Raw genomic sequence first — 26,418 nt, forward strand, 5'->3', positions numbered from 1 at the left:
GGAGAGAACTCCAACGGATGGATTAAACAAAGGGGGTGGGGAGGGTGAGAAGAGGAAGAAGTGGATGGTTTCACAATCTTGTTTTTATCTATGTTTATTGTTTTAATTGCTCTTGTTTTTGCAATACGTTTATTGAACACCAGTCACTTGATGCCAGATGAGTGGTGACAAATAAACAAATGAGGAAGAACTTTGGGATCCAGCCCACAATAACAAGCCCTCCCTCCCTCCCAGAGGGGATCAGGTAAGAAACCCCATCTTTCACCCCCCCCCCCAAGCCAGGGAGATGGCTGCCAAGCACCAGGGGGTGGAGGATGGGCCAGCACACAGCCCCTGGTGAGGCAACCCCCAGGGGCCCCCCAGACACAGGGAGGCTACCTCATCTTCCCTTCTCTTGACACCAACGGGGCAGGGAAGAGGGGGGGGGCATAGATAACTTTGCTGACCTAGGGGTGTTCCCAGAGGCTGGGGATGGGCAGAACAGGCAGGGTGGGGACCGGAGTGGCAAGGCAGTTTTCTGCTTGGGAGAGAAGTCTGGGAGTTGTAGTCCCAGCCCAGCGGAGTGGCGGGGGGGGGGATACAGTGTGGGAGTGAGTAGGCAAAACGGCCTCCCCCTCTTCGGCCGCCCAGCGGGTCACCGAGGGCGACGTCCCCGCAATGGTGGAACTCAACTGGTTCCCCCCCCCCCGGGCTTCCTCCTCCCCCAGAAGACCCCGGATTCCGGAGCTGGCAAGATCGCGCCAGGGCCGCGCCGCCTCCCTCCGCTCGGACTCTACCACGGGGCCACTGACGCAGGCCGGGCCCTACCTGGTTGCCGGTGAGGAGGCGACGACGGCAGCAACACGGTGGCGGAAAGGCGCTACTTCCCGGGCTGGCGAAGGAGCGGAGGGTCGCGGCTCGGCCGGCAAACTGCAGCGCGCAAGGACTGACGAGGCGCTGGGCGCCGCGGCAAAGCATCCCGGAGCCCCGCGCCTCGCCGCCCGCTTGCAACCTTCCGCGGGAAACCGGGGACGGAGTGCGGAGCAGCGGGAGGCCGAGCAGGGGAGGCGGCGGCTTTCGCGCTTCCCGCCGGGGATCACCGAGCCCCTCCGCCCCTGCCCTGCCCTCCCTTCCTCCCCAGCGCTTCGCTCGTCTGTCGGGCCGTCCGCTGCGCTGGGCGCGGGGAGGGGAGGGGGGGGAGCGGGGCCGTCCGGGGGTCCAGAAGTGCCGCCGCAGATTCCGGCTGGAGCTCCGGCAGGAGAGGGTCCCGTGCGCTGAGTCTCCCCCCCGCCGCCGCAGCGAAAGATCTGCGGCCCCTCGGGGGTCACGACGCCCAGCCTCGCCGCACCGCAGCCCCCTCCCCGCCGCGGCCCCCGTCGTCTTCCCGGGTCTTACCTGGCGCGGAAAGGAGCTCAGCTTGCCCTGGGACCGCGGAGTCGACCGGGACGACAAGCAGCCATCCGGGGACCGCGCTCCGGGCGGGCGCGGGAAGAGGGTCGCGGCGGCGGTGGCGGCGGCGGCGGCGGCAGGGATGCTGCTGCTGCTGCGTCGGGGAGGGCAGGAGGGGTGCGCGTCACGTGTGAACGTCTCTGACACACGGCAGAACGGGGAGGCGCTTGCTGGCGCGGCCGCGGCTTCTGCAGCGCTCCCTCGGCCGGCGAGTCCGCGGCGGTCCCTCTGCCCGCGCCCCGCTTTCTTCTGCCGCCGCCCCCGCCCCGCTCCTCGGAGGGGCTCTGCCGCCGGCTCTTGCGGCTCCACGCTGCGGCGGCCGGTTGGGAGCGAGGCGCGGGCGGGGCTCCTTCCCGGCTTGGGCGAGGTCTGGAGCAGCGGCGGTTGAGCCCCGGAGAAGCGCCTCCCTTGCCGAAAGCCCCCCCCCCCCGGGGCCAGCGGAGAGAGAGCCCCGGGCAGAAAGGGCCGGACCGCCCAACCGCCGGAGTGGCTGCCTCGCTGGCCTGGGCTGTTTTACCCAGCAACTGAAGACTCCAGCTGCGCCTTCCCGCCTTAGCCTGGCCAGAGTCGGGCGCTCAGCCGGGCACTCCGCCCTTGAGGAAGGCAGCGACCCCCTGCGGCGATGCTCTGCCCTGCGTGCCCCTCCCCCCGCGTTGCCCCGAGAAGGCCGGGACTTTCCCATGACAGCAACCAGGCGCCCGCCAGAAAGGCCGGTGGAAGAGAGCAGACGGTGGCCGGGAGACAGCGACCTCCCCCCGCCGAAGCCCGGAGAAGCTTCTTCTCCTGCCTTTTCGCCAGACTGCCGGGCAGAGACACCGGAGAGCAGCTCCAGCCGGCAAGCGCTGCCTTACTCGACGTGCCAGGCCTCCCCCTCCGGGTATTGCGGGGCAGATCCGCCAGGCGCCCAAACCCTGCAGAAGAGGCCATCTGAGATCCCATTGCTGGCATCTGGTGGAAAGGGGGAGCTTCCTGTTGACCCACAAGTACTGAACGATCTCTAAAATCTGGGGTGTGCCAGACCACCCATTCTGATTGTTGAAGAATCTGCAAGGTGATCGGGAAGTGACACCTGGGAGAGAACAGGATGGTTCTGTCACACAATGGGATGGTGTGGAACTGGAAAGGGGGGGGGGGTGCATGCGGTCCCCTTGTTTATCGAAGTAAGGTTGAGAATGAACTAAAACTTGCAACAAATGTAAATAATAAGTTTCAATGTGTAAAAAACAAGAAAAAAAGTCAAGGAAATAATTGGTTCACTAACGGGAGAAGATGGCAAGGAAGAGATGACCAGAGCTACTTCACTATTCTTTGCATCTGTCTTTGTGCAAAAGGAAAAAAATAGCCTAACCTACCAAAAACTAGAATCGTAAAAGACAGAATAGGAATGCAAATTAAAATAGGCAGGTAAATAGTAAGAGAACACCTGTCCACCCTAGATGAGTCAAATCACCGGGACGTGAGAGATTACATCCAGAGGTCTGCTTACAGAGGTGGAACTACCTGAGGACTGGAAAAGAGCTGATGTGATTCCCATCTTTAAAAAAGGGGAAAAATGGACCCAGGAAACTACATACCAATCAGCCTGACCTCAATACGTGGGAAGATCCTGGAAAAGATAATCAAGCAACAGATTGATTAGTCTAGAAGCAAACAAAGTTGCAACCAGAAGCCAACACGGGTTTGTCAAAAACAGATCATGCCAAACTAACAAAATGGTAGACAGGATCACCACTAGATGGATCTGTAGCTGGCTGACCAACCACACTCAATCCGTGTGGTCCTCAAAGGAGGGAAGTGGGGGGGGGGGGTGCCACAAGGTTCCGTTTCAGGTCCAGAACTCTTCAGTATCTTCATAAACCAATTAAATAAGGGAATAGAAGGGAAACTCATCACATTTGCAGACGATACCAAGCCGGCAGGAATAGCCAACACCCTGGAGGATAGGCTCAAGATCCAGAAGGATCTCAACAGACCTGAACAATGGGCCCTATTTTAAAAAAATGGAAATCAATAGTAAGAAAAGGTTTAACACCTAGGCAAGAAAAACCAAATGTACAGGTATAGAAGAGGTTGTATCTGGCTCAATCGTAGTAACTGTGGGAGGGATCTTGGAGCCTAGGGGGAAACCCTTAAATACAAGCCAGCCGTGTGTGGCAGCAGCCAAAAAAGCCAATTCAATCCTTGGGTACATTAACAGAGGGACAGAATCAAGATCACATTAGGTATTAGTATCACTTTATTGCAGTGTTTCTCAACCTTGACCATTTTAAGGCATGTGGACTTCAACTCCCAGAATTCCACAGCCAGCATTGCTGGCTGTGGAATTCTGGGAGTTGAAGTCCACATGCCTTAAAATGGTCAAGGTTGAGAAACACTGCTTTATTGCAGTAAGGTAAGGTCACACTTATTGCGTCCAGTTTTGGCTACCACAATATAAAAAAGTCTCCCCTCTTGGAAGTGGCCTCTACCCAGGCAGGCTCTTCCCAGGGGGGGGGAAGGGGGCTTCTGGGGCAGGCAAAGCTGGATGCCAGGAGAGCTGGAAAGAAGATTTGACGCCAATGTCTCCATGTTTGCTTTCACCCCCAACCCAGTTAGCAGAGAGACCCACTTCCTTCACAGGGTGGGCACAGATCTTGACCCTCCTCCTCTTCTCACCCCTGCCCCCCTTGTCTCTTTGACTGATGGCCAGAGGGGGGGGGGCGTCTCAGTGCAGAAGTCTTCCTTCCGTTGCCCACTTTATGCCTCCCCCCCCACTGACTTGCCTGCAGCTCCACCACCCACCTGCGGATGAGATCCACTATCTTGTGCTTGGAGGGGATCCTGGCTTCTCCCAGTTGCCCCTGGAGAGCAGAACCTGGAGAATAATTCCTCCCCCCCCCCCCCAGGAGCAGAGCCGGGCAGACAGCTCCATTATGGAACCCTTTTAAGAACAGACAGGAGCCATAAGGAGGCACCCTGGCAGGGTGATGGGTCCAGGGCAGGCAGGCTGCCTGCTGACCAGCCCCAGCACAGGGGGCAGCAGGAGGGACTGGGAAGAGGGCTGCATTGTCAGGAACTGGGGGGGGGGGCGGCTCCCTTGTGCTTCGGTGGCAGTGGTAGCGACAACCCACCCCCGCCCCAGCTGCCTCGCTTCAGCTCTCACCTACTGCTGAAGGAGAGAAACTGGGCAACAGGAGCCCAGGTGAAAGGGCTGGTTCAGTGATGGCGAACCTTTTAGAGACCGAGTGCCCAAACTGCAACCCCAAACCCACATGCATTGTCAGGTGCTGGCTGGGTGTGGCCAATTGGGGGGAGTGCGGCCCATTGGGTGGGCATTTCCCAGAAGTTGAAATTGACTGATTGAACCTTTTTTTTTTTTTGCACATGGCAGCGGAGGCCTAAAATGAAAAGGTGGCGCAGCAGTTAGAGTGCAGTACTGCAGGCCACTTTAGCTGACTGTGTTCAGCAGGTCAGCGGTTCAAATCTCACCGGCTCAAGGTTGACTCAGCCTTCCATCCTTCCGGGGTAGGTCAAATGAGGACCCAGATTGTTGGGGGCAATGTAAATATATATATATATATATACATTGCTTACTGGTGTACACCGCTTAGAGAGTGCTTGCACTTAAAGCGGTATATAAGTCTCATAAATAAATAAATAAAACCCAGCTGAAGGCCTAGGACTGGGGCGATGGCGCGTGTGCCCACAGAGAGGGCTCTGAGTGCCAGCTCTGGCACCCGTGCCATAGGCTCGCCACCACTGGGCTGGTTAATAGGACCCACTTCTGCCTCCATCTCAGATGGAACAAAAGCCTGCCCACAGAACTGAAGTGCCCTTCCACCCCCTCCTCCCTGCAGTACCTTAAACTGTGCCCAGAGGCCAAAGGGCAACCGGTCCAGTTCCTGAGCATGTCACAGCCGGAGCCCATTTCCACCTGCACCACACATTCCGGACCTGCTACAGCTTTCAAGTGGTCTTCAAGGCAGCCCCAAATACAGCACCCTGCAGTAGTCGAGTTGCGAGTTGACTATTGTCAGATTGTGCGGAGGGCCCCGACCCAGAAAGCGGCACAGCTGGCACATATATTGGAGCTGTGCAAAGACCTCGCTGGCCGCAGCTGCCACCAGCAACCCCCAGATCAAGGTGCAGCCTCGAATGGGGAGGTGCTGCCATAACTGGGATGCCAGTGCGAAGCCCGGTCCAGAGGGCACTTGGCTTTCTCCCTTGCAGGGGTCTCCTGGGGCCCCTTGCTTGCACTCCCCCCCCCGGATTGTCTGAGGCCCCTTTTCCTGCAGGCTCCCCTAGTGAGGCTCCCTTGGACCCACACAAGGCTCCAGGGCAGGGCGGCCTCTGGCAGAGACAGGAAGAGACTCGGATCAGGCCAGCCCAGCTAAGGCAGAGGAAGGGAAGGAACGTGGGGGACCTCTGCAAGGAAACTCCACCAGTGCCCCACACTCCTCGGGGCCTCTTCAAGGAGGAGAGGTCAGCCAGGCTCTTGCCTGCAAAATGCCCCGTCACCCCAAGCCTTGCCAGTGGCCAGGGGGAGAGGGCTGAATCCTCTCCCAACGCTTCATCACACAGCCCAGGAAGAGGCTCCGAAGCTTGGACGAGGCCATTCGAAAGGGCCAGCAGCAGACAGAGGGGCAAGAGGCGAGGGCGGGGGACACAGGAAGCAGCTCCCCAGAGAGCAAAGCTGCAAAGGGTGGCAATGCCAGGCCAGGAACCGAGGCCCCATAAGGCTGGGCAGGGCTAGCCCACAGCTCCGTCCAGGAAGTGGGACCTCCATCTTAAGCGTGAGGGACAAGGCAGGAGAGAGCAGCCTCTTCCAAGAAGCTGTGCTTCTCTCTGCCCGTCCCTCACAATCGATCGCCACTTCCTGCCCAGGCGAGAAGCTGGTGAGGCTCTGGATGGCATTTTGCCCACAGAATGGAGGGCACTGCCTCCGAGTGGCTCGGTTTGCCTACAAATAGACGGAGTCACAAAAGGGGCAATAAAGGAGGTTTATTTCAGCCCGCAAAGGCTGGCTATCTTAGCACAAGGGAGGTTAACGTAAGGGTAACAAAACAACCCACCGAGATGGGTCTGATCCTGTCCCAGAGCAGGAATGCAATAAATAATGCGTGCGCGCACACAAGCCCACAAGCAGACCGCTTCTCCTAGGAAGCCTTGCCGGCAGCCAGGCTGATGCCACAATTGGGGAGGAAGATGCCCGCTTGTTCCCAGCCGGCCAGCAGTGCTATTTTGGGTCCCAGCTGCCTCCCCCCCCACTGCCTCCTCTCAGCCAAACGATCGGCAGGAGAGTGATGGGTGGTCCTCCATCGCCCCCTCCCCCCACGCTCATACAACCTCCTGGTGCAGGGACCCTCCGTCTGCCGGGCAGAAGGCCCAACTCTGCCTTGATCAGGATGGGACCCGCTCTCTGGAGCCCGAGGGGGGGAGGGAGGCCCGTCCTTGGGGTGACAGTGGCTGGGGTGGGGCAGGACAGGAGGTCCCTGAGCTGAAGCCCCCGCAGGCGTCAGGAGTGCCTCTTCGCTGGGGAAGCAGGAGAGGCAGGCCAGGCACCCGTTCTGCCTTGCCTTGCTTGACAGAGAAGGCAGCAGGGCCAACTTTCTGCCAGCAGAAGCTGCCACCCTGAGGGGACCCGCCTGGCCTTGGCTGTCTGCCCGCGGAGGAGATGGACCCATCGAGGCAGGCGGTTCTTGAGGGCTCTGCTGCCGATGGGCCTGGGGCGGGGAGCAACCACTCTGCCGGCAGGTATTTCAGCCCTGCCACATCCCGAAGACCGCAAAGCTGCCCGGATGCACCTGGAAATCTTTGCTTCTCAAGCACGTTGCTCGGATCCGGCCCAGTGGAGAAGACTCTCTCAATCTCACATTCACCCAAGCGTCAGAGGAGGAACTTCAAGGGGCATAAAAGAAAAGAGTCCTGGAGTGGATTAGCAGACAGCCGTTCCGGAGCTGAGGGCCCCCTTGGAAGACCCGAGACCGTCGCGGTTCAGCCAAGAAGCAGCCGGTGCCGAAGGGCAGGGCCTCTGCTTGGACACCTGGCCTGGGGGGGCGGCAAGACGCACAGCCCCTCTCTGGATTCCCAGGGCTGGTCCAGACCAAAAACACAAGAAAACCCCCAGCAGGTGGCCGAAGCCTGGACATCTCCAGGCGTAAAATAACCTCCTGGTGGGAGGAGAGCAACTTTCAGGAAAGAACCGGCAGCGCCTAGGCTCCCAAAAGGACAGTCAAGACAGAGGCTCCCCCGAGAGAAGAGGAGAGACGTGGGGTGGGGGCAGGAGACCTGACCTATCCTTCAGTTACAGGGCAGAGCCTGGGAGCCTCCCCCCAATCCACTGCTTGCGCCTGAGGGCAAGGTGGGTCCGCCAGGTGCAGTGCCCGCTTGTCTTCCGTCTCCTGGGGGCTAGCCTGGCTGAAAAGGACACCGCCTTCCCAACTGTCCCAGCCCCCCCTCGTCCCCCCTCCCGCCCATGGATGGTGTGAGGAAGTGGCTGGGGAAGAGCCCAGCCCTCGGGGCAGAGGGCCTCTGGGTGCCACCGCCGTCCGGCTCTCCTCCTGCCCTGCGTGGGAGGGTCCTGACCCATCCCCAACAGAACGGAAGCCCCTCACCACTTGAAGAACACCAGCCCTGCCAGGACCGCGTAACCCAGGACCAGGAAGAGCACTTTGAGCAGCCGGTCGCTCTTGTCCTCCAGCTCCTTGGCCAGGATCTCAAAGAAGGTGACGAAAAGGAAGGTGCCCCCGGCCATCCCCTGCAGGATCACCGAGGCCACGCTGCTGGCCACGTTTTGGGCGCTCTCGATGCCCATGCCAATGCCGATGCCCAGGGGGATCATCAGGCTGACGGCGGCAGCCAGCTTGGACGCCTCCTTGATCCTCAGCCCAGCTTTGGCCATGTTGACCCCCAGGGCCACGGCCACAAGCGTCTCGTGGATGGCCACGCCCAGGAAGAGGCTCAGGACCCTGTCGCCCTCCTCCTGCAGGCCCAGGGCCAGCCCTTCGAAAACGGAGTGGGCGGACAAGGCAAAGACCAGGCTGAAGAGCCGCAGGGGGCTGGAGCGCGAGAGCTCGCAGACGGCCAGCCCGTGGCTGTGGCGGCCGCGGTGGTCGGGCCGGTGGCCGTGGCCCCAGGAAGGCTCGATGAAGGGGCTCTCGTACTCGGAGTCACTGCCCACGTCCGAGCCGGCGTTGAAGGTCTCCAGGTCAATGAAGGACGGCTTCTCCTTCCGGAAGGTCAAGACCACCTGCTCCACAAACACGGTCATGAAGAAGCCCACCATCATGATGGTCTCGGCCAGAGGGTAGTCTGTGGTCACGTTCCCAAGTTTCAAAACCTCCTGGAGCTGCAAGACAGAAGGAGCCGAGGATCTGAACTCTGTTTGCCTGCCGAGACCTCCACAGCCCTCTTGGGGGGGAAGGGGTGTGGGGGGGTTCCTGCATTCAGAACTGCTCCTGACCCCTCCCTCTCCACATTTTGGGCTCTGCAGAAACCTTGAGGAGGAGGGGGGGGCGGAGGCCAAGGACTTCTCAGAAACAACTTTGAACACAAAGAACTGAAAGGGGAGGAAGATGGGTGTGATCACTCATAACAGTTCCCTGAATTTCTCAGGGGCCCCAATTCATTCTCTACAAGGCTGAAGGGCTCTGTCCCCCTGGGTCTGGTCTTAACCTGCTGGGATGTCCTGGTTGAAGGGGGAAGCTCTGCGGGGGGGGGAGCTGGGTTGCAGGCCCCCAAGGGCCAACACAATGGAGGGGAGAAGCGGAGGGGGGGGCACCAGGTGGAAAAGCTACTCAGCTGGGGCGGCAGAGACCCTCCAAGTCCCCCCCCCCAGGCCCTATGACCGTTACCAGAAGAGGCGGCGAAGCGAGCGGGGGTCTCCTGGCTCTGACCCTAGAGACCGGGCCAGGCCGTTGAAGGCACGGAGGGGAGAGGTGACCCCGGGGATCAGGACCAGGCAGAAGGAGACGCAAAGCGGGTCGTCCCGGGAGAGCCCATTTGCACAAGCGGAGAAAAGGGATCTCCTGGTGATCCCCGGAGCCAGAAACCCTTTTAAGGGAGCCTGGGAAGTTTCCCAAAACAGGCGCCGAGGCGATGCGAGCGGAGACAGCAGGGCACGAAGCGCCACGGACGGGAGGGGAGGGGTCGGGGGGGGCGTCTCCCAAGTACGAAGGAGCCGAAGGGGGAGCGCGGGGGGGAGGGAAGCCCGCGAAGGGTGGGGGGGGCGAGGAGCCCAATGCGCCCAGGCTCGCGGCGGGGGCCAAGAGGGGGCCCGAGCCAGGCCGTCCCGGGAGGGGAAGCGCCCCCGGGGACGGTGATAGGGAGGCGCCAGGCGATCCTGGCCAGCTGGGCCACACGCGGGCCAAGCCCGGCAAAGGCGACCGGAGAGAAGCCCGAGAAGCCGCCGCAGCCTCCAACCGCCCGTCGATGCTGCACCGCACCGGAAGGAGGGAGGGCCAGCCGAGACGCCCCCGCCTCCCTTCCCTGCCGGTTGGGGGGGAGGGGAAAGGCCGAGCGGGGTGGGCCAGATGACCCCCGTCCCTCCCCCCTCGCCTACCTTCTCGCGCACGGCGGGGAGCAGCGCGTTGAAGCAGGTGGCCAGGAAGACGCCGCCGCCCAGGGCGTTGCAGAGGCCGAGGGTCCGCCGGGAGCGCTGCGCTCGCTCGGGGTCCCCCTCCAGCACCTTCACCGGCAACAGGGCGCCCGCCAGCATCAGCGCCAGCGTCCCCACCAGGCACAGCGCCTTCGCCGCCGCCGCCTCCATGGCCGCCCCGCCCGCCCGGGGGAAAGAGGGGAGAGGGAGGGGCGAGCCCCCCCGAGGAGGCTCTGCCGAAGGGGAGGGGGTCCCGGGACGCCCCCGCCCGGCCCAGCGCGCGCCTTCCGCTCCCGGCGACTCCCCTGCCCGGTGACGCTGGCCGGAGAGGAGGCTCCGCCCCCGGTGCGCGCCGGAAGAGGCTCCCGGGCGGAACGAGGCCCCGCGCGGAGGTTCCGGGGCGCCGCCGAGCCTGCTGTGCGCGTGGGAGGGAAGGCTGGCCGGTCCCCGTCGCTCAGCGATCGCTTCTCCGGGCAACGGAGGATCCGGCTGACCGACCGCACTGCCCCCCCTGCGGAAAACGCTCCTCCGGCCCCAGTTGGAGCCCTCCGGTCGCCAAGCCGAAAACGTGACACGAAGCGCCCCCCCCCCCAACACACCGCCCGTCCGCCGTGGAAGGGCGCCGAGGGCCGCTCCCATTCCGCCCCCCCCCCGTTTTCAGGCAGAGACGCCCGCCCTCTCCTTCGAAGGCCTCCCTGCCCCACCCGCCCTCCCCTTTTCCCCTCCAGGCACCAGCCAGCCAGTGTCCAAATAAGTTTATTTCCTACATCAAAGAAAAGCCACTGTTGGAGACAAGATGGTGATTCCTCAGCCCCACCCTTGCTTACTGGAAGCACCCCAGCGTCCCCCCCCCAAATTACTTACCATTCTAGCCTGGCAGCTCCCCCCTCCTGGCACCCACCCACCATGCCGGAAGGGGCCATGGATAGGACTCCACCCCACCCCTCTACCTGCTTTGCTGCCCTAAAATCTGCATCTGCAACCCCCACCCCACCCCCCAAGATGGCTTTTGCCCAGCTGCCCCTGGCAAGGGCCAGGATGAGAAATCAGACAGAGGCACCCTGCAAGGTTCAGCCCTTGAGGCAGGCAGACCCAGGCTGACCACTTTGCTCTTCTCTCCAGTGCCCTGGCCAGCCAGGAAAGGGGCCCCCTCCCTGGCTAACGCAGGGGAGGCCAGTCTCCAGGGGGCTTCTGGCAGGTGACCCTCCTCCCCCAAGGTCCTTGGGCTGCCATCCGGTCCATCCTACTGGCTGGAGAGGATCCGGGAGATTCAACAGGTTCAACTAACCCTCCGGGTGGCACCTCAAGGGGCGAGAGCCACGCTCTGGACACCAGAGGCCGAGGGGACCCCCGGCCAAAAGGAGAGACTTGAGGAAGGAGCTGCCTGGTTTGGCCCAGTCCCGGGTAGGCAGCCGAGTCCCCCTGCCACCCTTCATGCTGGGCAGAGAGTGCCATTAGCCAGTCCAGCCAGGCAAGTTCCCCAGACCCCGACCCAAAGAAAGAAAAAGAAAGAAAGAAAGAAAGAAAGAAAGAAAGAAAGAAAGAAAGAAAGAAAGAAAGAAAGAAAGAAAGAAAGAAAGCCACGTTGTCGTCCCCCCCGCCCCCAGAAAACTCACACCAGACTAGCCACGATCCTTAAAAACGTCCTACTGAAAAGCACGGAGACGTCCTCCCATCTTCCCCAGGCACCGGTGCCAGTTCCACCAGTTGCCCCTCCCAGCCAGTCAACTGGGCCTCTCCCCAAGACGGGGGCCATCCAGCCTCGGAGTGCCAGGATCCAGCAATGCTGACGAGAAGGAAATCCCAGTTTGGAAAAGAAGACTCTCCCTGCTGGAGGATGGCACAGTCTCGGGATGTGTGTGTTCTTCTGAGCAACAGGAAAGGCGTGGCATTGACGGCCCCAGTGCTTGCCCACAGCTTGCCTTCGAGGGTCCGGGATGGCGGGAGATGCTGGTCTGCAGTCAGTAACTCTCCGCTCCCCCTGGCAAAGTCCACGCAGGGGCGAGGCGGGGAGGAAGCAGGCAGGGAGGCTATGCAAAACAGTCTCTAACATGCAGATCGGATCAGGCTCGGTGCCCCCCCCCGCCCCGTTCCTTGTGGGCTTTTCCAAGGGAGGAATGGCTGGCAGCAGCAGCAGCTCGGAGGCTCTTCAGCTGGTCCTTCCCTGGGGCAAAGGGGGTCTTCCTGGCCAGGAGCAGAGTCCTGAAAGAAGGAGATGAACATAAGCACATCCCGGGCAGGAGCGGATGGCTTCCCTGCCTTGGTGCTTCTCCCGAGGACAAGGGTGGGCTCCGCCATCTCGGACAGACTGCCATGCGCCAAGGAGGCTTCCCTTTGCCTTCCTGCACTGAGTCTGGCAACGGGGCCTTTAGCAGCCCCCCTGCTCCTGGCCTCCATTCACTTGCCAGGAGCTCTGCAAACGGGCCCAGGAAGACCACCGGCCACTGCAGCTATGGAGCCTCTGATCAGGGCCTTCCTGCCAGCCTCTCCACTCCGGACGGTCTTCAACTCCATGGGGCAGACTGGGGGTCTCTCCCCAGAGTTCTTCCGTGAGGGATGCACTGTAGCTGCTGGCCCTCTCTGGATCCCTGCGCTCCCCCCCCCGCCCTTTGGGTCTTCTGCAAATCACCCACAAAATGCCACGGGGGGGGGAAGCAAGTATAACGTGGGAATGACCTTAGATATTGGGGGTGGGGGGAGAGATGCTGCCTAGGAAGAAATCAGCTGATAAAAGAAGCAGGAGTGCCCAAAATCTAGCATCAGTCAGAAGAAACGCAGGAGAGACGAGCCCTAGTGGGTCGTGCAGTCAAAAGATGCAGGGAGACGTTTGTGCCTTCAGACACGCAGGATTTTGTTAACGCAGCCCACAAGTCAAGCAGATTCAGCTAGTCGTGATTCCTGTCTGATGTACCCGGGGGGGTGGGGGTGGGGAGTTCCTGACCTGAATCTAGCAAGTGTAAAATCTCTTGCTGGACCTTTTAACCACTTGGGATCAATTAGCGTGAGTCCTTCCTGAGTTTGCCAAGCTTCCTTTTCTCAAGGTCATCCAGACGGTCCCTGGCAGAGAGACACAGATGCCCCCCCCAGCTCACCGGCAGCTGCCTCATTCCTGCTGCTCTTCGTTGCTGGCGCTGGGCGTCCGGCTCCGGATCTGGCTGCGCAGCTGCTCTATCAGCTCCGGATTCTGCTGCTGCATCTGCTGAGCGAACTGCTGGCCCCTGGACCGCCACAGGAGAGAAAACGGTCAGGTTAACCATCGATTGTGGGTGTGATCCAGGGGACAGTCCTACTGGACAGCACAGTGACCAGGTGGATACAGAGGCGGCTCAAAAGCTACTCAGAAGCTACTTTGCAATCGCTCCTCTTCCCTTCAAGCAGGAGGCAGGAGGAGTAACAAAATCCAGTCCTTCATAGATCTGCTGATGACACACAAACGGTGGGCAGCTGCAGAAGGCAGGAATGAAACGCAAAGCTACCTCGAGAGACAAGATAAATCGGGCAAAAGGTAGAGAAAGAAACTGATCGGGGAGAAGGGGAGAGCCTCCGCCTAAGAGACGGATCGGGTGCACAGGAGGCCTCGGAGGCCTGGGGGGGGGGCTCTGACAGAGGGAGCTACTCCAGTCACAAATGGCGCAGGAGCCAGCAGAGCAACGTGGCCGTAAATGAGGCAAGCAGGGTGTCCGGCCGCAGCTGCGGTGGGAGTATAACTGCTAAGTCAGGGGTAGGCAACCTTGGCTCTTTTACGACTCGTGGACTTCAATTCCCAGAATTCCTGAGCCAGCATAGTTGCCTCCCCTGTGCTAAGTCATCATAGCAGGAAGCCACCGTTCTGCTCTACCGGTCCTTGCTCGGACCCCACCTCAAGAATCGGGCCGCGTTCAGGAGTCAAGCCAACAAGAGGCTGGCTCAGCAAAGGGCAAGAACCGAGACCCAGGGACGGGAAACGAAGTCCTATGAGGAGCAGCAGAAGAGCTGTTCAGCTTTGGGATCAAAAGACCGTGTGTGTGTGTGTGTGTGTGTGTGTGGAAGGGGGGGCATAACAGAAGATCCGCCCCTCCCGGAAAGCTGGATGTGGACTGCGCTTGCGGGAAGGGCGAGAGGCCCATGAGAGTCGGAGCCGAAGGACAAGAGGACCCGTGTCCCACCGGAGGGCCGGGAGGCTTTCCCAGCTTCTTCAGGACTTGCCAGGGAGGGAGGGCTCTGCTGTGCCCCTCCCCCCACTTTTTAGGACACCAGCTAGGAGAGGAATGGGCCGAGGGGTCATTTCGAAAGGATGACCCGTACTGACCAGCAGGCCAGGAGTGGCTTGTGGGGAAATCCCCCACGGGGCTTGGTGAGGAGGGGTCACAAGGGGGGGCCGAGCCGGCTGCTGCTTTCCTGCGTCTGAAGGAACAGACGGGGGGGGGGGATTGGGGGGAAGGGAGCGCCCCGTCTACTCACGCTTGGATGAGACTGGCGAGATCGTGGACGGGGGGATTGGGGGGAAGGGAGCGCCCCGTCTACTCACGCTTGGATGAGACTGGCGAGATCGTGGGGGGCCGTGCTGGCTCCTGGGGCGGCCACGGGGCTCTGGCTGCTGGAGATCATCCCGGACATCCTGCAAAGGGGAGGGGGGATGCGTGACCCTCCATGCGGGTCACATGGGCAGGGAGAGGCGCCCCAGCAAGGCCCCAGCCACGGCTCTGAAGGGTCGCTAAACAATCCCACCCCGGAGTGGGAAGTGCTTTCATCTGCCACAGGGCCTCTGGGAAAGCTGGGGGGGGGGACACAATTTTACCAGAAGATTCCCAAGAACCCACCCATCTCCCAACCGGAAGCCCCAGGCTGGAGTGCTCAAGCCAAATCTCACCCAGGAACGGCTACCTCCCACCCCACGGACACCTGGGGCGGACCCTCCCCTCCCTCCCACCCTGCCAAGGCCGCAGTTATTGGCTCCTGGCCTCTCCATTTTGGGGAGTGCTCCTTCTTCAGTGAAAGCTGCCATTTTAATGAAAGCTCGGTTTTGGCTGGCCTGCCAGGAAACCAAGGTTGGCACAGCAGAGCAAAGGGGTCCATAGGACACACTAAACCAAAATCACACCCCAACTTAACCAAGATTCCAGGCTTTTTAAGGAAACATTTCCTTTACAGAGAAAGCACTACATTAAAAGGTGTCCTTGTGGATTTCAGCCAGGGCCTCTTTCCCCAGCTCCGCCCGAGCCTTTGGGGCCGCCTGTTCAACCGCAGCCCTCAGACCGCCCCTCCCCAGAGCAGATCCTTCCGGAAGGGCGGGAAGGCCCACCATCCCCCTGCACACTCACAGCTGCTGCACCTGTGGGTTGTTCATCAGGTTGGAGGCCTGTGGAGGGAGAGAAAGGATGTGGCTGGCTGGGCGAAGCTGAACCAGCCGGTCAGCCCAGGAGCCTGGCCGGCCTTTCTAGGCTGCCCCCCCCCCCCGAGATGAGGGGAACTGCCCTTCCCATAACCCTCTGCCAAGGCAAGAAGCGCCTGGGGGAAGGGGCCCTTGGAGACAACCAGTGTCACAGAGAGGCCGGTGGACTGACCCTCGCAGACCAACAAGCGCACGCATGGACACCCCTCCCCCAGCAAAGCAGAGCCCCTCCGGCCCCGCACTCACCATGCTCATGAAGCCGGGGTTGTTGAGCAACCCAGCCAGGTCAAACCCTCCGGCGCCCCCCGTCTGTGGGGAAACGTGGGAAAGTGGCGTCAGCACAGCCCCCGCCAGGCGCCTGAGGGCAGAGAGGCTGGGCCTCCCTGCTCCCCCAGGGTCTTCTCCAGCCAGCCAGCCAGCCAACCGGCCACTCACCGGGCTCGGGGCCTCCTTCATCTTCTGCTCGGTGACTTTCAGGTTGGACTTGTAGGTCTCGTTCTCTGGGTCCAGCTCCAGCGCCTTCCGGTAGTAGAAGACGGCCTCCGAGAGCTTGTTGAGGCTGGACAGGGCCAACCTGCAGAGGACACGGGAGAGGGGAGTGAGGGGAGGGGCGGCCACTCCTGAGGAAAGGGACACCGAGCCACACGACGCCTCTTCCGGGAAGCCAGAAAGAAACTCTCTGCGCCCGATTCATCCGGGGCCGTCTTCGCTCTTTCGCCCGTGGAGCCATAGCCCACCCTTCCCCCACGCACGGGATAGCACGAAAGGAGGGGGCGGGAAGGGCTCCCCACGGCCTCTGAAGGGGGGGGGTCTCCCGGGAGGGGCAGGCGCCTTTCTTCTTCCTCTGAAGCCCCAGGTTCTCCCCACCCCCACCCCTGGGGTCAGCAGCCCCTCCCCCACCAGGCCCGAGGGCAGCGCTGGGACCCACGCACCCCATCCGGCCGTAGGCCTTGCTGTACTTGGGGTCGATGTTGATGGCTCTCTCGCAGTCCCTCACTGCCCCAGCGTAGTTTCCGAGTTTGCTGTAAGCAGCAGCCCTGAGGGGGGAGAGGGGGCTCCTTGGGAGAGGCTCTCCACTTCGGACCCCATGAGCAAGGGTGGGGCTTTTTTTCTTTTTTCCCCTGGGCGCTCTCACCCCCTCCCCCATTTCGGGCTCCCGGAGCAAGTGCAGCTGGAGAACTGAGACAGGAGCCCTCTCACCGGTTGCAGTAGTACACAGCGTTGGCCGGGTTGAGTTCGATGGCTCTTCCGTAGAACGAGACGGCACTTTGGAAGTTCTCCACTTTCATCTGCTCGTTGCCTGGAAAGAAGAAACGAGGGGGGAGCTGCCTTAAATTTCACCAGAGGGCAATCCTCCCCCCCCTCCCGTCGCACTTCCAACATTGCCTGGTGGTCGCTCTGGGGGTCCCTCGCCCGGGTCTCGCCCAAAGGGCCACTGCTGGGAAGCCTGGCCTCCTCCCTTCCCCACCCACCTGGGCCAGGGCTGCCAGCCCTCAGCTTTCTTCCTCCGAAGGCCCCTTTCCATTGGCGACCTTGCTTGTCCTGGCTGGGCAGTCGGGGACACCGCAGGAAAGCCCCCCTCCTCATTGCGGGAGGCAGAGGACATTGCTAGGGAGCCCAGCCTGGGCCGGATGACAAGCCTCCCCCAGGGATGGTGGCTTCTCTGCAAACAGTCGCTGGAGTCGGGCGAGGCTTCTGCCTCTGGGCAAGGAGCAGTGCAGGGAACGGCTCTGAAGCCACTCAGCGTGTCTTTCTTGTTCTTTGGAGCCCGACAAAGACGTCCTCCCAGCCCCCCCCCCAATGTTCCCTGTCCAGATGCTGGGGATGCTTGGAGGGAGTGCCCTGCTGCCCACACCACCCTCCCTGGGTGCCAAGAACAAGCAGGAGACCCCCACCCACCCAAAGGCTCACCTTCAGTTTTCAGTCTTTCAGCCTCAACCACATCCTCTTCGGTGGGAGAGGCGGGCTCAGCAATGGGGCAGCTCTGCAAGGGCTCCTGTTGGGAAGAAGGGAAGGCCCAGCGGGGGGAGCAGGGGGGCGTCAGGGATGCTCTGGATAGCCCAGGACTTGCAAGGTCAGAGTGGCTGGCCAGAAGGGCTTGGGATGGCCTCCCCTGGTAGTCACCCTACTGCACGAGTCTCCTTCAAAGGCAAAGGCTGGCCGGGGATTATGGGAACGGCTGCCTATTGCCCTGGAGGGCACGGAGTTAGGAAAGGGTGGGCCTAACTCAGCAGCTGATGGCTGCCCAGCCCCTTCCAGAGGCCCCAGCCCTGCACTGCCCTCTTCCTCCCGGGATGGTGGGAGCAGAGCCCGGGTCTCAGCTGCCTTTCTAGGATCTTCAGGACCCCGGAAGGCATTGCAAAGAGCAACTTGGCCCAGGTAAACGCTCTCTGAAGTGGCTTCATCCCAATCCCTGCGAGAGACTTTAAAAGACTGGTATGAGGAGAGACACCCAGCAATTACAGCTCTCTAATCAATAAGGCCGCCTGGGTGTGTGATCTTCCAGGCCTTGAGTTTTGACCTGTCTTTCTGGAGTTTGTTTTCCAGATGCAACTTGAAAGTCAGCATAATTGCCATTGGATCACAGGGCTGGGGGTGGTTCCAGTTTTACTCAAAGCAGCTGCTGATCCTGCATTAAAGCCCCAAGATCGATGAGGATTGTACAGAGAAGGAAACTGGGACTTAATCCTTAATCCCTAGGTCTGTCGGAAACAGACCCTCATGGACAGTCGTTGCTTGAGAATTGCCAATAAACTCTTTTGGGGAAAGCTGACAGGGGATAAAAGGGGAATGGGGAATCGGAGTGCCAGTCCCAAACTTGGAAACTAACAAGGAACGGAGGGAAAGTTTCCTGCTCAGGGATGCCGGCTTCACCCCCGCTGGTGTGTTTCGCCAAGTGGCCCTTTCCAGGGTTTGGCCCCAGAGATAGCCCTGCCCCCCCCCGCATACCCTCGGCCCCACCCGGGGTCTTCCCTCACTCAGTGGGGGGAGGGGGAGGGGAGCGAAGAAGAAAAAGGTTTCCCCCTCCCGTACCCCGAAGAGCCTCCCCAGGACGCTCACTTTGGCGGCAGCAGCTTCAAAAATGTCCGGGAGCTTCTGCGAGATGGCCAGGCCCCGGTCCTCCACGGACACCCCGAAGGCCGTCTCCAGGCACTGGATGGCCACTGCGGGAGGGGGGAAGGGGAGGGGGAGACAGAGAGAGAGTGGAGGGGGGCGCGTCGCTCGCAGCAGCAGCACCCCCGGGTCCCCTGCAGGGGAGGGGGAGAGGAGGGGGTGCGTAGGTGGGGGTGTCGCCGCCGCGCCCGCCCTCCCCCGCCCCCCGCCCACCTTCCAGGCTCTCCTGGGCGTCCGGGGAGAGCCCGCCGTGCTGCAGCTGCTCCTGCAGGAACTCGATGATGGCGAAGGCCAGGCGCTTCTGCGGCTCCGCCATGCTGGCCCGGCGTCCCTCGCGGAGGCGGAGCTTCCTGCGGGGGGCGGACACGGGAGGTGTCCAGCTGGGGGGGAGGCCACCCGGAAGGGCCCGCCCCTCCCCCCTCCTCCCCCCACCGATGGGCACGGGCTCCCCTCTCCTCGCCCCCCTCGCCGGCGGGGCCATGCGCGGCTCCCGGCCCCGATCGGGACAGGCCCTCCCGCCCCCGTTCCCGGCCCGGCTCACCCCCGACGGCGGCGACCCCAGCGCAGGAGCGGGCGTGATCGGCCCCTTGTCCGCCCTCCGGCCGACTGCGCAGGCGCGAACGGGGCACGCCGGGTCAGGGCGCCGCGCCTGCGCGGCGGGCGACGTTTCGCCCGTCGCCGGTCTCCAGGTCCCCTTCTCCCTTCGCCAGAGCTAGGAAAGGACAGAGGGGCCGCCTCTGTTTGACAGAGCCCGTTTCCGAGTCTCGCGCGCAGGGAGCGCGATGCGCTCGGCCCACCCAGGTCCGCTTCGCTCGTGGACCGCGAACACGCGGGACCCGCCTTTCGCCTGCAGGAGGGGAGGGGCCGGGGCTCCCGGTGGCCTGGCCGGCGCCCGCGAGCGTGGGGTCTAGAACACGGGCGGAGCATCCGCCGCTCCCCTCCGAGTGCCGGGCCCACGGAACTTCCTGCCACTGGGCTGGGGGGCGGGGCGGGGCGGGGCGGAGGAGAGCTCCACCCTCCTGGAGGGCGGTCCTGCTCTCTCCGGCTCCCCTCGACCGAGAGCGAACACGCGGCATGGTTCCCCCGATGGGTAACTGCGGGCCGGGGTCTCCGTGGGGCGCGGGGCCCTCTCCGTCGCCCGGGGGAGAGGGGGCGCGGGGAAGGGTCTGACGGCGCCGCCCTCTTCGTCCCCCGCCCAGGAAGCGCCCCGGAGAGCCCGACGCCCCGCGGCAGCCGCCTGCGATGGGATTTGGGCGCCCAGCAGATCCGCAGCGCCGCCGCCCAGCTGGTGGCCCGCACCCGGCAGGTGTACGACGCCGTGGGCGCCCTCGATCGACGGGAGGTCTCTTGCGAGAACACGCTGCACGCCCTGGCCGCCGCCGAGCGCGAGTACACAGGTGGGCGGGGGGAGGAGCCGGGGGCGCGCACCCAGGGGAGCGGGGGGGGCGGGCAGGGGGCGCCGGGGAGCGCGCAGCCAGGTGGGCAGGGGGCGCAGGGGAATCCCCCGTCCCAGCCTGAGCGCTTCCCGCCCTACAGTGCAGCGGAATATGCTGGATTTCCCGCAACACGTCTCCCCCAGCCGGGAGGTCCGCACCGCCAGCACCGAGGCAGACAAGCAGCTCTCGGAGTTCGACGTGGAGACCAGCATGCGGCAGGACGTCTACCAGCGGATCACCTGGCTGCAGGTCAGCTGGCCGGCTCTGCCGGTTCCGTGCCCCGCTTGGCCCTCCCTGGCTTCTGGCAGAACCAGGGAGGAGCCCAGACCTGCCCTGCCGAGACCGGACGGGGCGGTTTGTGTGGCCCCAAGGCTGAGTCAAGAGCCCTCGGCCAGTGGAGAAGGCTCTAGCGCAGTGTTTCTCAACCTTGACAATTTTAAGGCATGTGGACTTCAACTCCCAGAATTCCACAGCCAGCATTGCTGGCTGCGGAATTCTGGGAGTTGAAGTCCACATGCCTTAAAAATGTCAAGGTTGAGAAATACTGCTCTAGCGATAGGGCCCGCCTCGCACCCAGATCTGCAGGAGCCTCCGAGGGCCCCCCTGCTCCAAACTCCGCCCCCAGCGCGCGCCCCCCCCGTCTCTGGCCCTCATGGCTCCCTCAGCTGCTTCCTACTCAGCTTTTTCACGCCCAGCATGTCCGTGGGCACTGTGGACCCGGCCACCTTGGGGCCAGAGACTGGCAGCCACTAGGAAGAGCCCCCGGTTGCCCCGGCAGGCGAGGCTGCCTGCCCTGTCAGAGACCCCTTTCCTTCCCCAGGAGAAGCTGGACGGTGTTTCCCTAAAGCCAGAAGCCAAGCGCTACTTGGAAAGGCTGGTCAAGCTGGGCCAACGGAGCGGCCTCCACCTGGCCGGGGAGGTGCAGGAGGTGAGCAGGCTGCCCTGTGCACGCAGACCAAGGGACAGCCTGTGGCTTTGATCCCTGGCCGGGAGGCTGCCCAGGCAGCTTTTAAGGAAGGGCGGCTGCTTCGGAGTCTGGCAGGGGGGAGGGCTGGATCTCTGCTGGCGGTCTCCGGGTTGTTCACGTCGTTTCCTCGCTTTCTCAGAAAATCAAGGAGATTAAGAAGAAGCTGAGCGTGCTGTGCATTGACTTCAGCAAAAACCTCAATGAAGACGCCACTTTCCTGGCTTTTACCAGGGAGGAGCTGGGTGAGGCTGCGGCGGGAGAGGCCTGACAGCCATCGTGGGGGGGAATCTGGCCCTCGGCCGTGGCCTCTGTGGTGCCACGTTTTCCCCTCAAAGGAGGGCTGAGAGCCACATTGCGGCCCTGTCAAGGAGAAGGATTAGTGCAAGGAAGGTTTCTTGCAGGTTTAGCATAACGTGTCTGTCGATGTCAGCTGAGCATCTTTTAAATTTCAACAGTCTAGCCCTCATGGTGTTCCCTGGTTTGGTAATGAAACATTTTCAAGAAAACAGCCAAGCTCAGAGAGCAGCAAGGACCCCCTCCCCCAGTTGAACCCCGAGCTACAGAGATTCTCTTCTGTGACCCTCCCCTGATTCCTCTCCCTTCCTTCCTTTCCCCTCTGGCTTCCGATGGGAGGTTGGGCCTGGAATCTCTTCCTCCTGTCCCCCCCCCCTGCTGCTTTTCCCTGCTCAAGCAGCCAAAGGCAGGTGGTGCCAGGAGGCCCAGGAGGTTGCCTGGCGTCTCTGCTGTAGCGTCTCTGCTGTAGCGGGAGGCTCTCCGGGCGCTCCTCATCCCCTCTGCCTGTGAGGAGCCCCTCCTGGGACGCTTGGAGCAGTGCAGCTGGGCTGCCTTGGTGGGGGGTCCTCCTCCCCCTCCTCCAGCCCTGGAGTGCTGGCAGCCCCTGTTCAGAGCGCTTCTCCTGACCCAGCTGTAAAGGTCGGGACCCAAAGTCACATGGCTGGGGGGCTGAGGGGGAGCTTATAGAAGAACTGCGCCCACGGCCTTCAGCGGGCCTGGTGAGAAAAAGTTGGTCCTCGTCATGAATCACGGAGGCGCACCAGGGCCCGGCTCTCGGCTTTCTCCGGGCAGGCGGCTGCTCTTACCCGGCCTGGAGGCGCTGCGCAGAGCTTGGCCCGCCTAGCAGGGCTCCCTCTTCTCCCGTCCAGGGGGGCTCCCCGAGGATTTCCTAAGCTCCCTGGAGAAGGCGGAGGACGGCAAGCTGAAGGTCAGCCTCAAGTACCCCCATTACTTTCCCCTGATGAAGAAGTGCCACGTGCCCGAGACCCGGAAGCGGATGGAGGAGCGCTTCAACTCCCGCTGCAAAGAGGTATGGGGGAGGGGGCAGCGGGTCCCCTTCCCCACACACACGTGCTGGGAAGGGGCAGAGTTCCACCACCTGGAGGCTGAGCTCGCTTCCCCTCCCCCCCCCAACGGCACAGGAGAACTGCCGGATCCTCCAGCAGCTGGTGGAGCTGCGGGCCCAGAAGTCGGCGCTCCTGGGGTTCGAGACCCACGCGGCCTTCGTGCTGGAGATGAACATGGCCAAGGACTGCAAGACAGTGGCAGCCTTCCTGGGTGAGGCGAGGGACAGTGTGATGAGGGCTGCAGGGGGCCAACGAGGAGCGGTCAGCAGAGAGAACGCGGGGGGTGAGGCAACAAGGCGCCTTGCCTGCCTCGGCATCTTCTGGCTGCTCAGGGGTTGAGGACTCCTTTCTCCAGGGAGGCGTTGAGCTCCTACCTCACGGCAACTCTGGGGGTCGCGTCTGCTGGGGGGGGGGATAAAGGGGAAATGGCTCATAGGTTGAAACTCAGAAGGGGCTGTGACTGCAGGTTGGAGGGTCATCTGAGCAGAAAGGAGACTCGGCTGCAGTGGCCAGAAAGCGCCCCCCCCCAAGAGGCCATGGCAGGGGCTCCCCTTCTATGCCAGCTGGAGGGGCCAAGCCTGGGCATTCGCGGGCGGTCCCTGCTCACTTCCCGGGCTCCCTGCAGATGAGCTGGCAGCCAAGCTGAAGCCGCTGGGCGAAACGGAGCGGGCGGTGGTCCTGAGCCTGAAGCAGAGGGAGTGCGAGCAGCGGGCGCTGCCCTTTGACGGGCGCATCAACGCCTGGGACATGCGCTACTACATGAACCAGGTGGAGGAGACCCAGTACAGCGTGGACCAGAACCTGCTGAAGGAGTTCTTCCCCATGCAAGTGGTGACGGCCGGCTTGCTGGGCATCTACCAGGAGCTGCTGGGGCTGGCCTTCCACCGGGAGGAGGACGCCCAGGCCTGGCACGAGGATGTCCAGCTCTACACCGTGCAGGACCTGGCCTCCGGAGAGACCCTTGGCCAGTTCTACCTGGACCTTTACCCGCGGTGAGCCTGGGAGGGGCCGGGCGGTGGGACGTGGGCCGCTCTGGGAAGGCCGGGCTGCTGGGCTGCCCTCCGTGCAGAGGCCGTTGGGGGTCCCTGCAGCACTTTTCTTGAAATACAGAGGCCGGGGGGGGGGGTTGGGGGGGCATGGTGGCCACATGGGGCAGAGATTTCCTGACTCTCTCGACTTGTGGCACCCCCAACATCTCGGCAATTGTGTTGTGGCACGTCTAGGGTGGTGGTTTGCGTGGAATCCGGCAGACAGTGAATATTGCGTTTCTCTTGTGAGTTTAAAATATCCTGCAGAGCCTCTGTGACTTTGCTGCAGGGCTCCTGGGTTCGAATGTAAAAATTGAAAAATGAAAGAGAAATTGACAGAATTGACAGTCTTTCTCTTAACAACCGCATGGATTTTTTGTCAGGAGGGCCAGACCCCGCCTCGATCTTTCAGGTCTCCCAATGGGGTCTCCGTTGTCCCCGTGGCCAAGTCTTCCCCGTGGCTGTTGCCCATCCCCTCCTTCTTCTTCTCTCCTGCTGGCAGCCAGCAGAAGCAGCCTGCAGTACTGCACTCTTAACCACAGCACCACCAGGCTCATAACAAACTGTCAGAGCTGGAAGGGACCTCAGAGGTCTTCTAGTCCACCCCCTGCTCAGGCAGGAGACCCTACACCTGTCCAGCCTCTTCTGGAAAGCCTCCAGCGAGGTTTCCTCCCTCTGGGTCGTTGACCGAAGGGGAGCAGGCTGGACCTCATTGAGGCCTGCCCCTTGGAGCGTCTGGGGGGGGGCAAAAGGGGCCGCTCCGAGCCTTCGGCAGTGCCCATCGCCCGCTTTGGGTCACTCTGACCTCGCCCTTTGACTCCTGTCTCTGCACCAGGGAGGGCAAATACGGGCACGCGGCCTGCTTCGGGCTGCAGCCTGGCTGCCTGTTGCCGGATGGCAGCCGCCAGATGGCCGTGGCTGCCATGGTGGCCAACTTCACCAAGCCGACGCAGGAGGCCCCTTCCCTGCTGCAGCACGATGAGGTGGAGACCTACTTCCACGAGTTCGGCCACGTCATGCACCAGCTGTGCTCCCAGGTGAGGTGGGAGCCGGAGGGGAGAGTCCCCCGGCCACGAGGAAGGAGGGGAGGCAGGGAGCGCCCTTGCGGAGGGGCTGCCAGTCCCGTCCTGACCCCTCCCCCCACAGGCCGACTTCGCCATGTTCAGCGGGACCCACGTGGAGCGAGACTTCGTGGAGGCCCCCTCCCAGATGCTGGAGAACTGGGTGTGGGAGAAGGGGCCCCTGCAGCGCATGTCCAGGCACTACAAGACGGGCGAGCGGATCCCCTCCGAGCTGCTGGAGAAGCTGATCCGCTCCCGCCAGGCCAACACAGGTGAGCAGCGCCCTGGCAGCCGGAGGGAGTGGAGACGAGGTGGGTCTCCGGGGGAAGGAGCCCACTCCCACCGGGGAGCCTGCTCTCTGCTTGGGCAGCTCTCTCCCCTTGGCCCCGGGGCCACGGGCAATGCTGCTTTGGAGGGAGGGACAGATAGCAGCAGGGGGGCTGAATGGGGCCCCACCCCTCCCAGGCTGGGAGGCAGTCCGGGCCGAGAGACCCCGACTTGAGCCCGTGTCCTGTCCAGCCAGTACACTGCCTGAGAGGGTCCGCAAAGACCTCTCCTCCCCAGCCCTCCTGCAGGGATGGTTCTCCCGGAGCCAGGCGAGGTGTCAGGGCCCCTCTGGGGTCTGCCTGTCCCACGGTGCACGGCCTCCCCAGCAGGGAGTGAACCCCCCCTGCTGGCCCAAAGGCGGCACAGGGACCGGCTGGGGAGCCTCGGAGGGGAGCCCTCGGCCGACGCCCGTCTCTCCCCTGGGCTCCTCAGGGCTCTTCAACCTGCGTCAGGTCGTGTTGGCCAAGCTCGACCAGGCCCTGCACACGCAGACGCAAGCAGATCCTGCCCAGGAATACGCCCGGCTCAGCGCGGAGATCCTGGGCATCCCAGCCACCCCAGGTGATGGGCAGGGAGGCTGCGGGGGCAGCCTGGCCTCCCGAGAGCATCCACTCGACCCCCGCTTTGGGGGCCTGGGAAGCAGGGCGGGTGGCAGGTGGATGGCCAGCACGAAGCATCGGCCCTGCCCAAGAGGGGAATTTGGCCCTGGGAAGCAAAGCGCCTGCTTGAGGCCTGGTTGCCTTCAGCCAAGGCCTTGCCGGCCTCTAAGGACTGGAGATGGAAGACGGGGCGCTCGTCAGGGTACCCCAAAATCCACGCAGGGAGCAGCCACCTTCCTTCATGGACCGGGCCAGAGTTTTCTGAGGATGTCCCGTTCTCTCCTCACGGAGGCACATCCATGGGGGGGCGCATTTTCGGCCAGGAGGTCCAGTTTGTGAGGGATCTCACTCTGTGCCCCACCACCACCAAAGCCAACCCCTTGGGTTCCTTGGGGGAGAGCTAGGGGGAGGAAGTTGCTCGGAGTGGGCCCTGGAAGGCCTTTAAGGGAGCCCCCAAGCGCGCAGCCTCAGGTGGCGGGATCGGCCGCCTTCCCTCCCCCAAGCCGCAGCCGGACCCAATGCCCCCCTCTCCTGATGCCTCCTCTCTCTCAGGCACCAACATGCCGGCCACCTTCGGCCACTTAGCAGGAGGCTACGACGCCCAGTACTATGGCTACCTCTGGAGTGAGGTCTACTCGATGGACATGTTCTACACCCGCTTCAAGCAGGAGGGGGTCATGAGCTCCAAGGTACGGGCCCTCCCCCCCACAGCAGTGGGCCCCCTTTGCCAAGAAGGAGGACCCCCCCCAGAAAGAATCTGTCTCACCCTTTGCAGGTGGGGCTGGACTACCGGAACTGCATCCTCCGGCCAGGCGGGTCGGTGGACGCTGCGGAGATGCTGCTACGGTTCCTGGGAAGGGCCCCCAACCAGGACGCCTTCCTGGAGAGCAAGGGGCTGGCCGTGGCCCCCAGCTCCCTGCCCTCGGCGTGCTGAGCGCCTGCTGCCCCTCCGCCAGACCGTTGTGGGCCTGGCCCTCCCCCGTGGTGCTGCCGTGGTAGATTTAGTGGTGTGCTTGGATTGAAGCTGCCCCCCCCGCTCTTTTACAGGGTGGGGGGGCGGCATTATTAAACTGCTTACTCACCTTCACTCTGTGCTGGCGGTGCTGGGAAGGGCGGTGGGGAGATGTCATGGGCGAGGCCTGGACGGAGGG

The 26,418-nt window shown here is 62.7% G+C and overlaps 3 protein-coding genes across 5 annotated transcripts; 1 reads left to right on the forward strand and 2 right to left on the reverse strand.

Moving 5' to 3' along the window:
- Positions 1 to 6,388: 6,388 nt before the first annotated feature.
- Positions 6,389 to 10,348, reverse strand: SLC39A3 (solute carrier family 39 member 3). The gene is made up of 2 exons (XM_039324363.1): positions 9,968 to 10,348; positions 6,389 to 8,755 (listed from the first exon to the last, which is right to left on the reverse strand). The coding sequence occupies exons 1-2, from the start codon at positions 10,172 to 10,174 to the stop codon at positions 8,018 to 8,020; spliced, it is 945 nt and encodes a 314-aa protein (XP_039180297.1). The 5' UTR covers positions 10,175 to 10,348; the 3' UTR covers positions 6,389 to 8,017.
- An 844-nt stretch (positions 10,349 to 11,192) lies between these two features.
- On the reverse strand, positions 11,193 to 19,163 carry SGTA (small glutamine rich tetratricopeptide repeat containing alpha). 2 transcript variants are annotated; one of them, XM_039324387.1, is made up of 12 exons: positions 19,030 to 19,163; positions 18,702 to 18,838; positions 18,435 to 18,538; positions 17,286 to 17,370; positions 16,575 to 16,674; positions 16,307 to 16,411; positions 15,810 to 15,948; positions 15,621 to 15,683; positions 15,304 to 15,341; positions 14,511 to 14,600; positions 13,096 to 13,221; positions 11,193 to 12,205 (listed from the first exon to the last, which is right to left on the reverse strand). In XM_039324387.1, exons 2-11 carry the CDS (start codon positions 18,802 to 18,804, stop codon positions 13,107 to 13,109), a joined length of 942 nt encoding a protein of 313 aa, XP_039180321.1. In that variant the 5' UTR covers positions 18,805 to 18,838; positions 19,030 to 19,163; the 3' UTR covers positions 11,193 to 12,205; positions 13,096 to 13,106. The 2 variants fall into 2 exon arrangements, 1 of the variants encoding a protein (XP_039180321.1); XR_005554428.1 differs by lacking the exon at positions 11,193 to 12,205 and having other exon boundaries at positions 13,092 to 13,221; positions 14,444 to 14,600.
- Positions 19,154 to 26,354, forward strand: THOP1 (thimet oligopeptidase 1). 2 transcript variants are annotated; one of them, XM_039324385.1, is made up of 13 exons: positions 19,154 to 19,289; positions 19,688 to 19,885; positions 20,025 to 20,173; positions 20,745 to 20,852; positions 21,031 to 21,133; positions 22,055 to 22,215; positions 22,328 to 22,463; positions 22,878 to 23,244; positions 24,116 to 24,317; positions 24,427 to 24,613; positions 25,101 to 25,229; positions 25,820 to 25,956; positions 26,043 to 26,354. In XM_039324385.1, exons 1-13 carry the CDS (start codon positions 19,271 to 19,273, stop codon positions 26,199 to 26,201), a joined length of 2,055 nt encoding a protein of 684 aa, XP_039180319.1. In that variant the 5' UTR covers positions 19,154 to 19,270; the 3' UTR covers positions 26,202 to 26,354. The 2 variants fall into 2 exon arrangements, with proteins under 2 accessions (XP_039180319.1, XP_039180320.1); XM_039324386.1 differs by lacking the exon at positions 19,154 to 19,289 and adding an exon at positions 19,498 to 19,578.
- The last annotated feature ends 64 nt before the right edge of the window (positions 26,355 to 26,418 follow it).

This window comes from Crotalus tigris, unplaced genomic scaffold (assembly GCF_016545835.1).
Source record: "Crotalus tigris isolate CLP2741 ecotype Arizona unplaced genomic scaffold, ASM1654583v1 scf7180000024298.760630, whole genome shotgun sequence".
In the NCBI taxonomy this organism is placed as follows: Eukaryota; Metazoa; Chordata; class Lepidosauria; order Squamata; family Viperidae; genus Crotalus; species Crotalus tigris.

Bases quoted from the DNA above. Each gene is read 5' to 3' on its own strand.
- THOP1 (XM_039324385.1), top strand. The intron at 19,886-20,024 runs GTGGGCGGGGGG...CCCGCCCTACAG, and splicing joins CGCCGAGCGCGAGTACACAG to TGCAGCGGAATATGCTGGAT. The intron at 25,957-26,042 runs GTACGGGCCCTC...CACCCTTTGCAG, and splicing joins AGGGGGTCATGAGCTCCAAG to GTGGGGCTGGACTACCGGAA.
- SGTA (XM_039324387.1), bottom strand. From the start codon at position 18,804: ATGGCGGAGCCGCAGAAGCGCCTGGCCTTCGCCATCATCGAGTTCCTG. The intron at 16,675-17,285 runs GTGAGCCTTTGG...TCTTCTTTCCAG, and splicing joins TGAAAGACTGAAAACTGAAG to GCAACGAGCAGATGAAAGTG. The intron at 15,949-16,306 runs GTGCGTGGGTCC...TGTCCTCTGCAG, and splicing joins AAGGCCTACGGCCGGATGGG to GTTGGCCCTGTCCAGCCTCA.
- SLC39A3 (XM_039324363.1), bottom strand. From the start codon at position 10,174: ATGGAGGCGGCGGCGGCGAAGGCGCTGTGCCTGGTGGGGACGCTGGCG. The intron at 8,756-9,967 runs GTAGGCGAGGGG...TCTGTCTTGCAG, and splicing joins TCCCCGCCGTGCGCGAGAAG to CTCCAGGAGGTTTTGAAACT.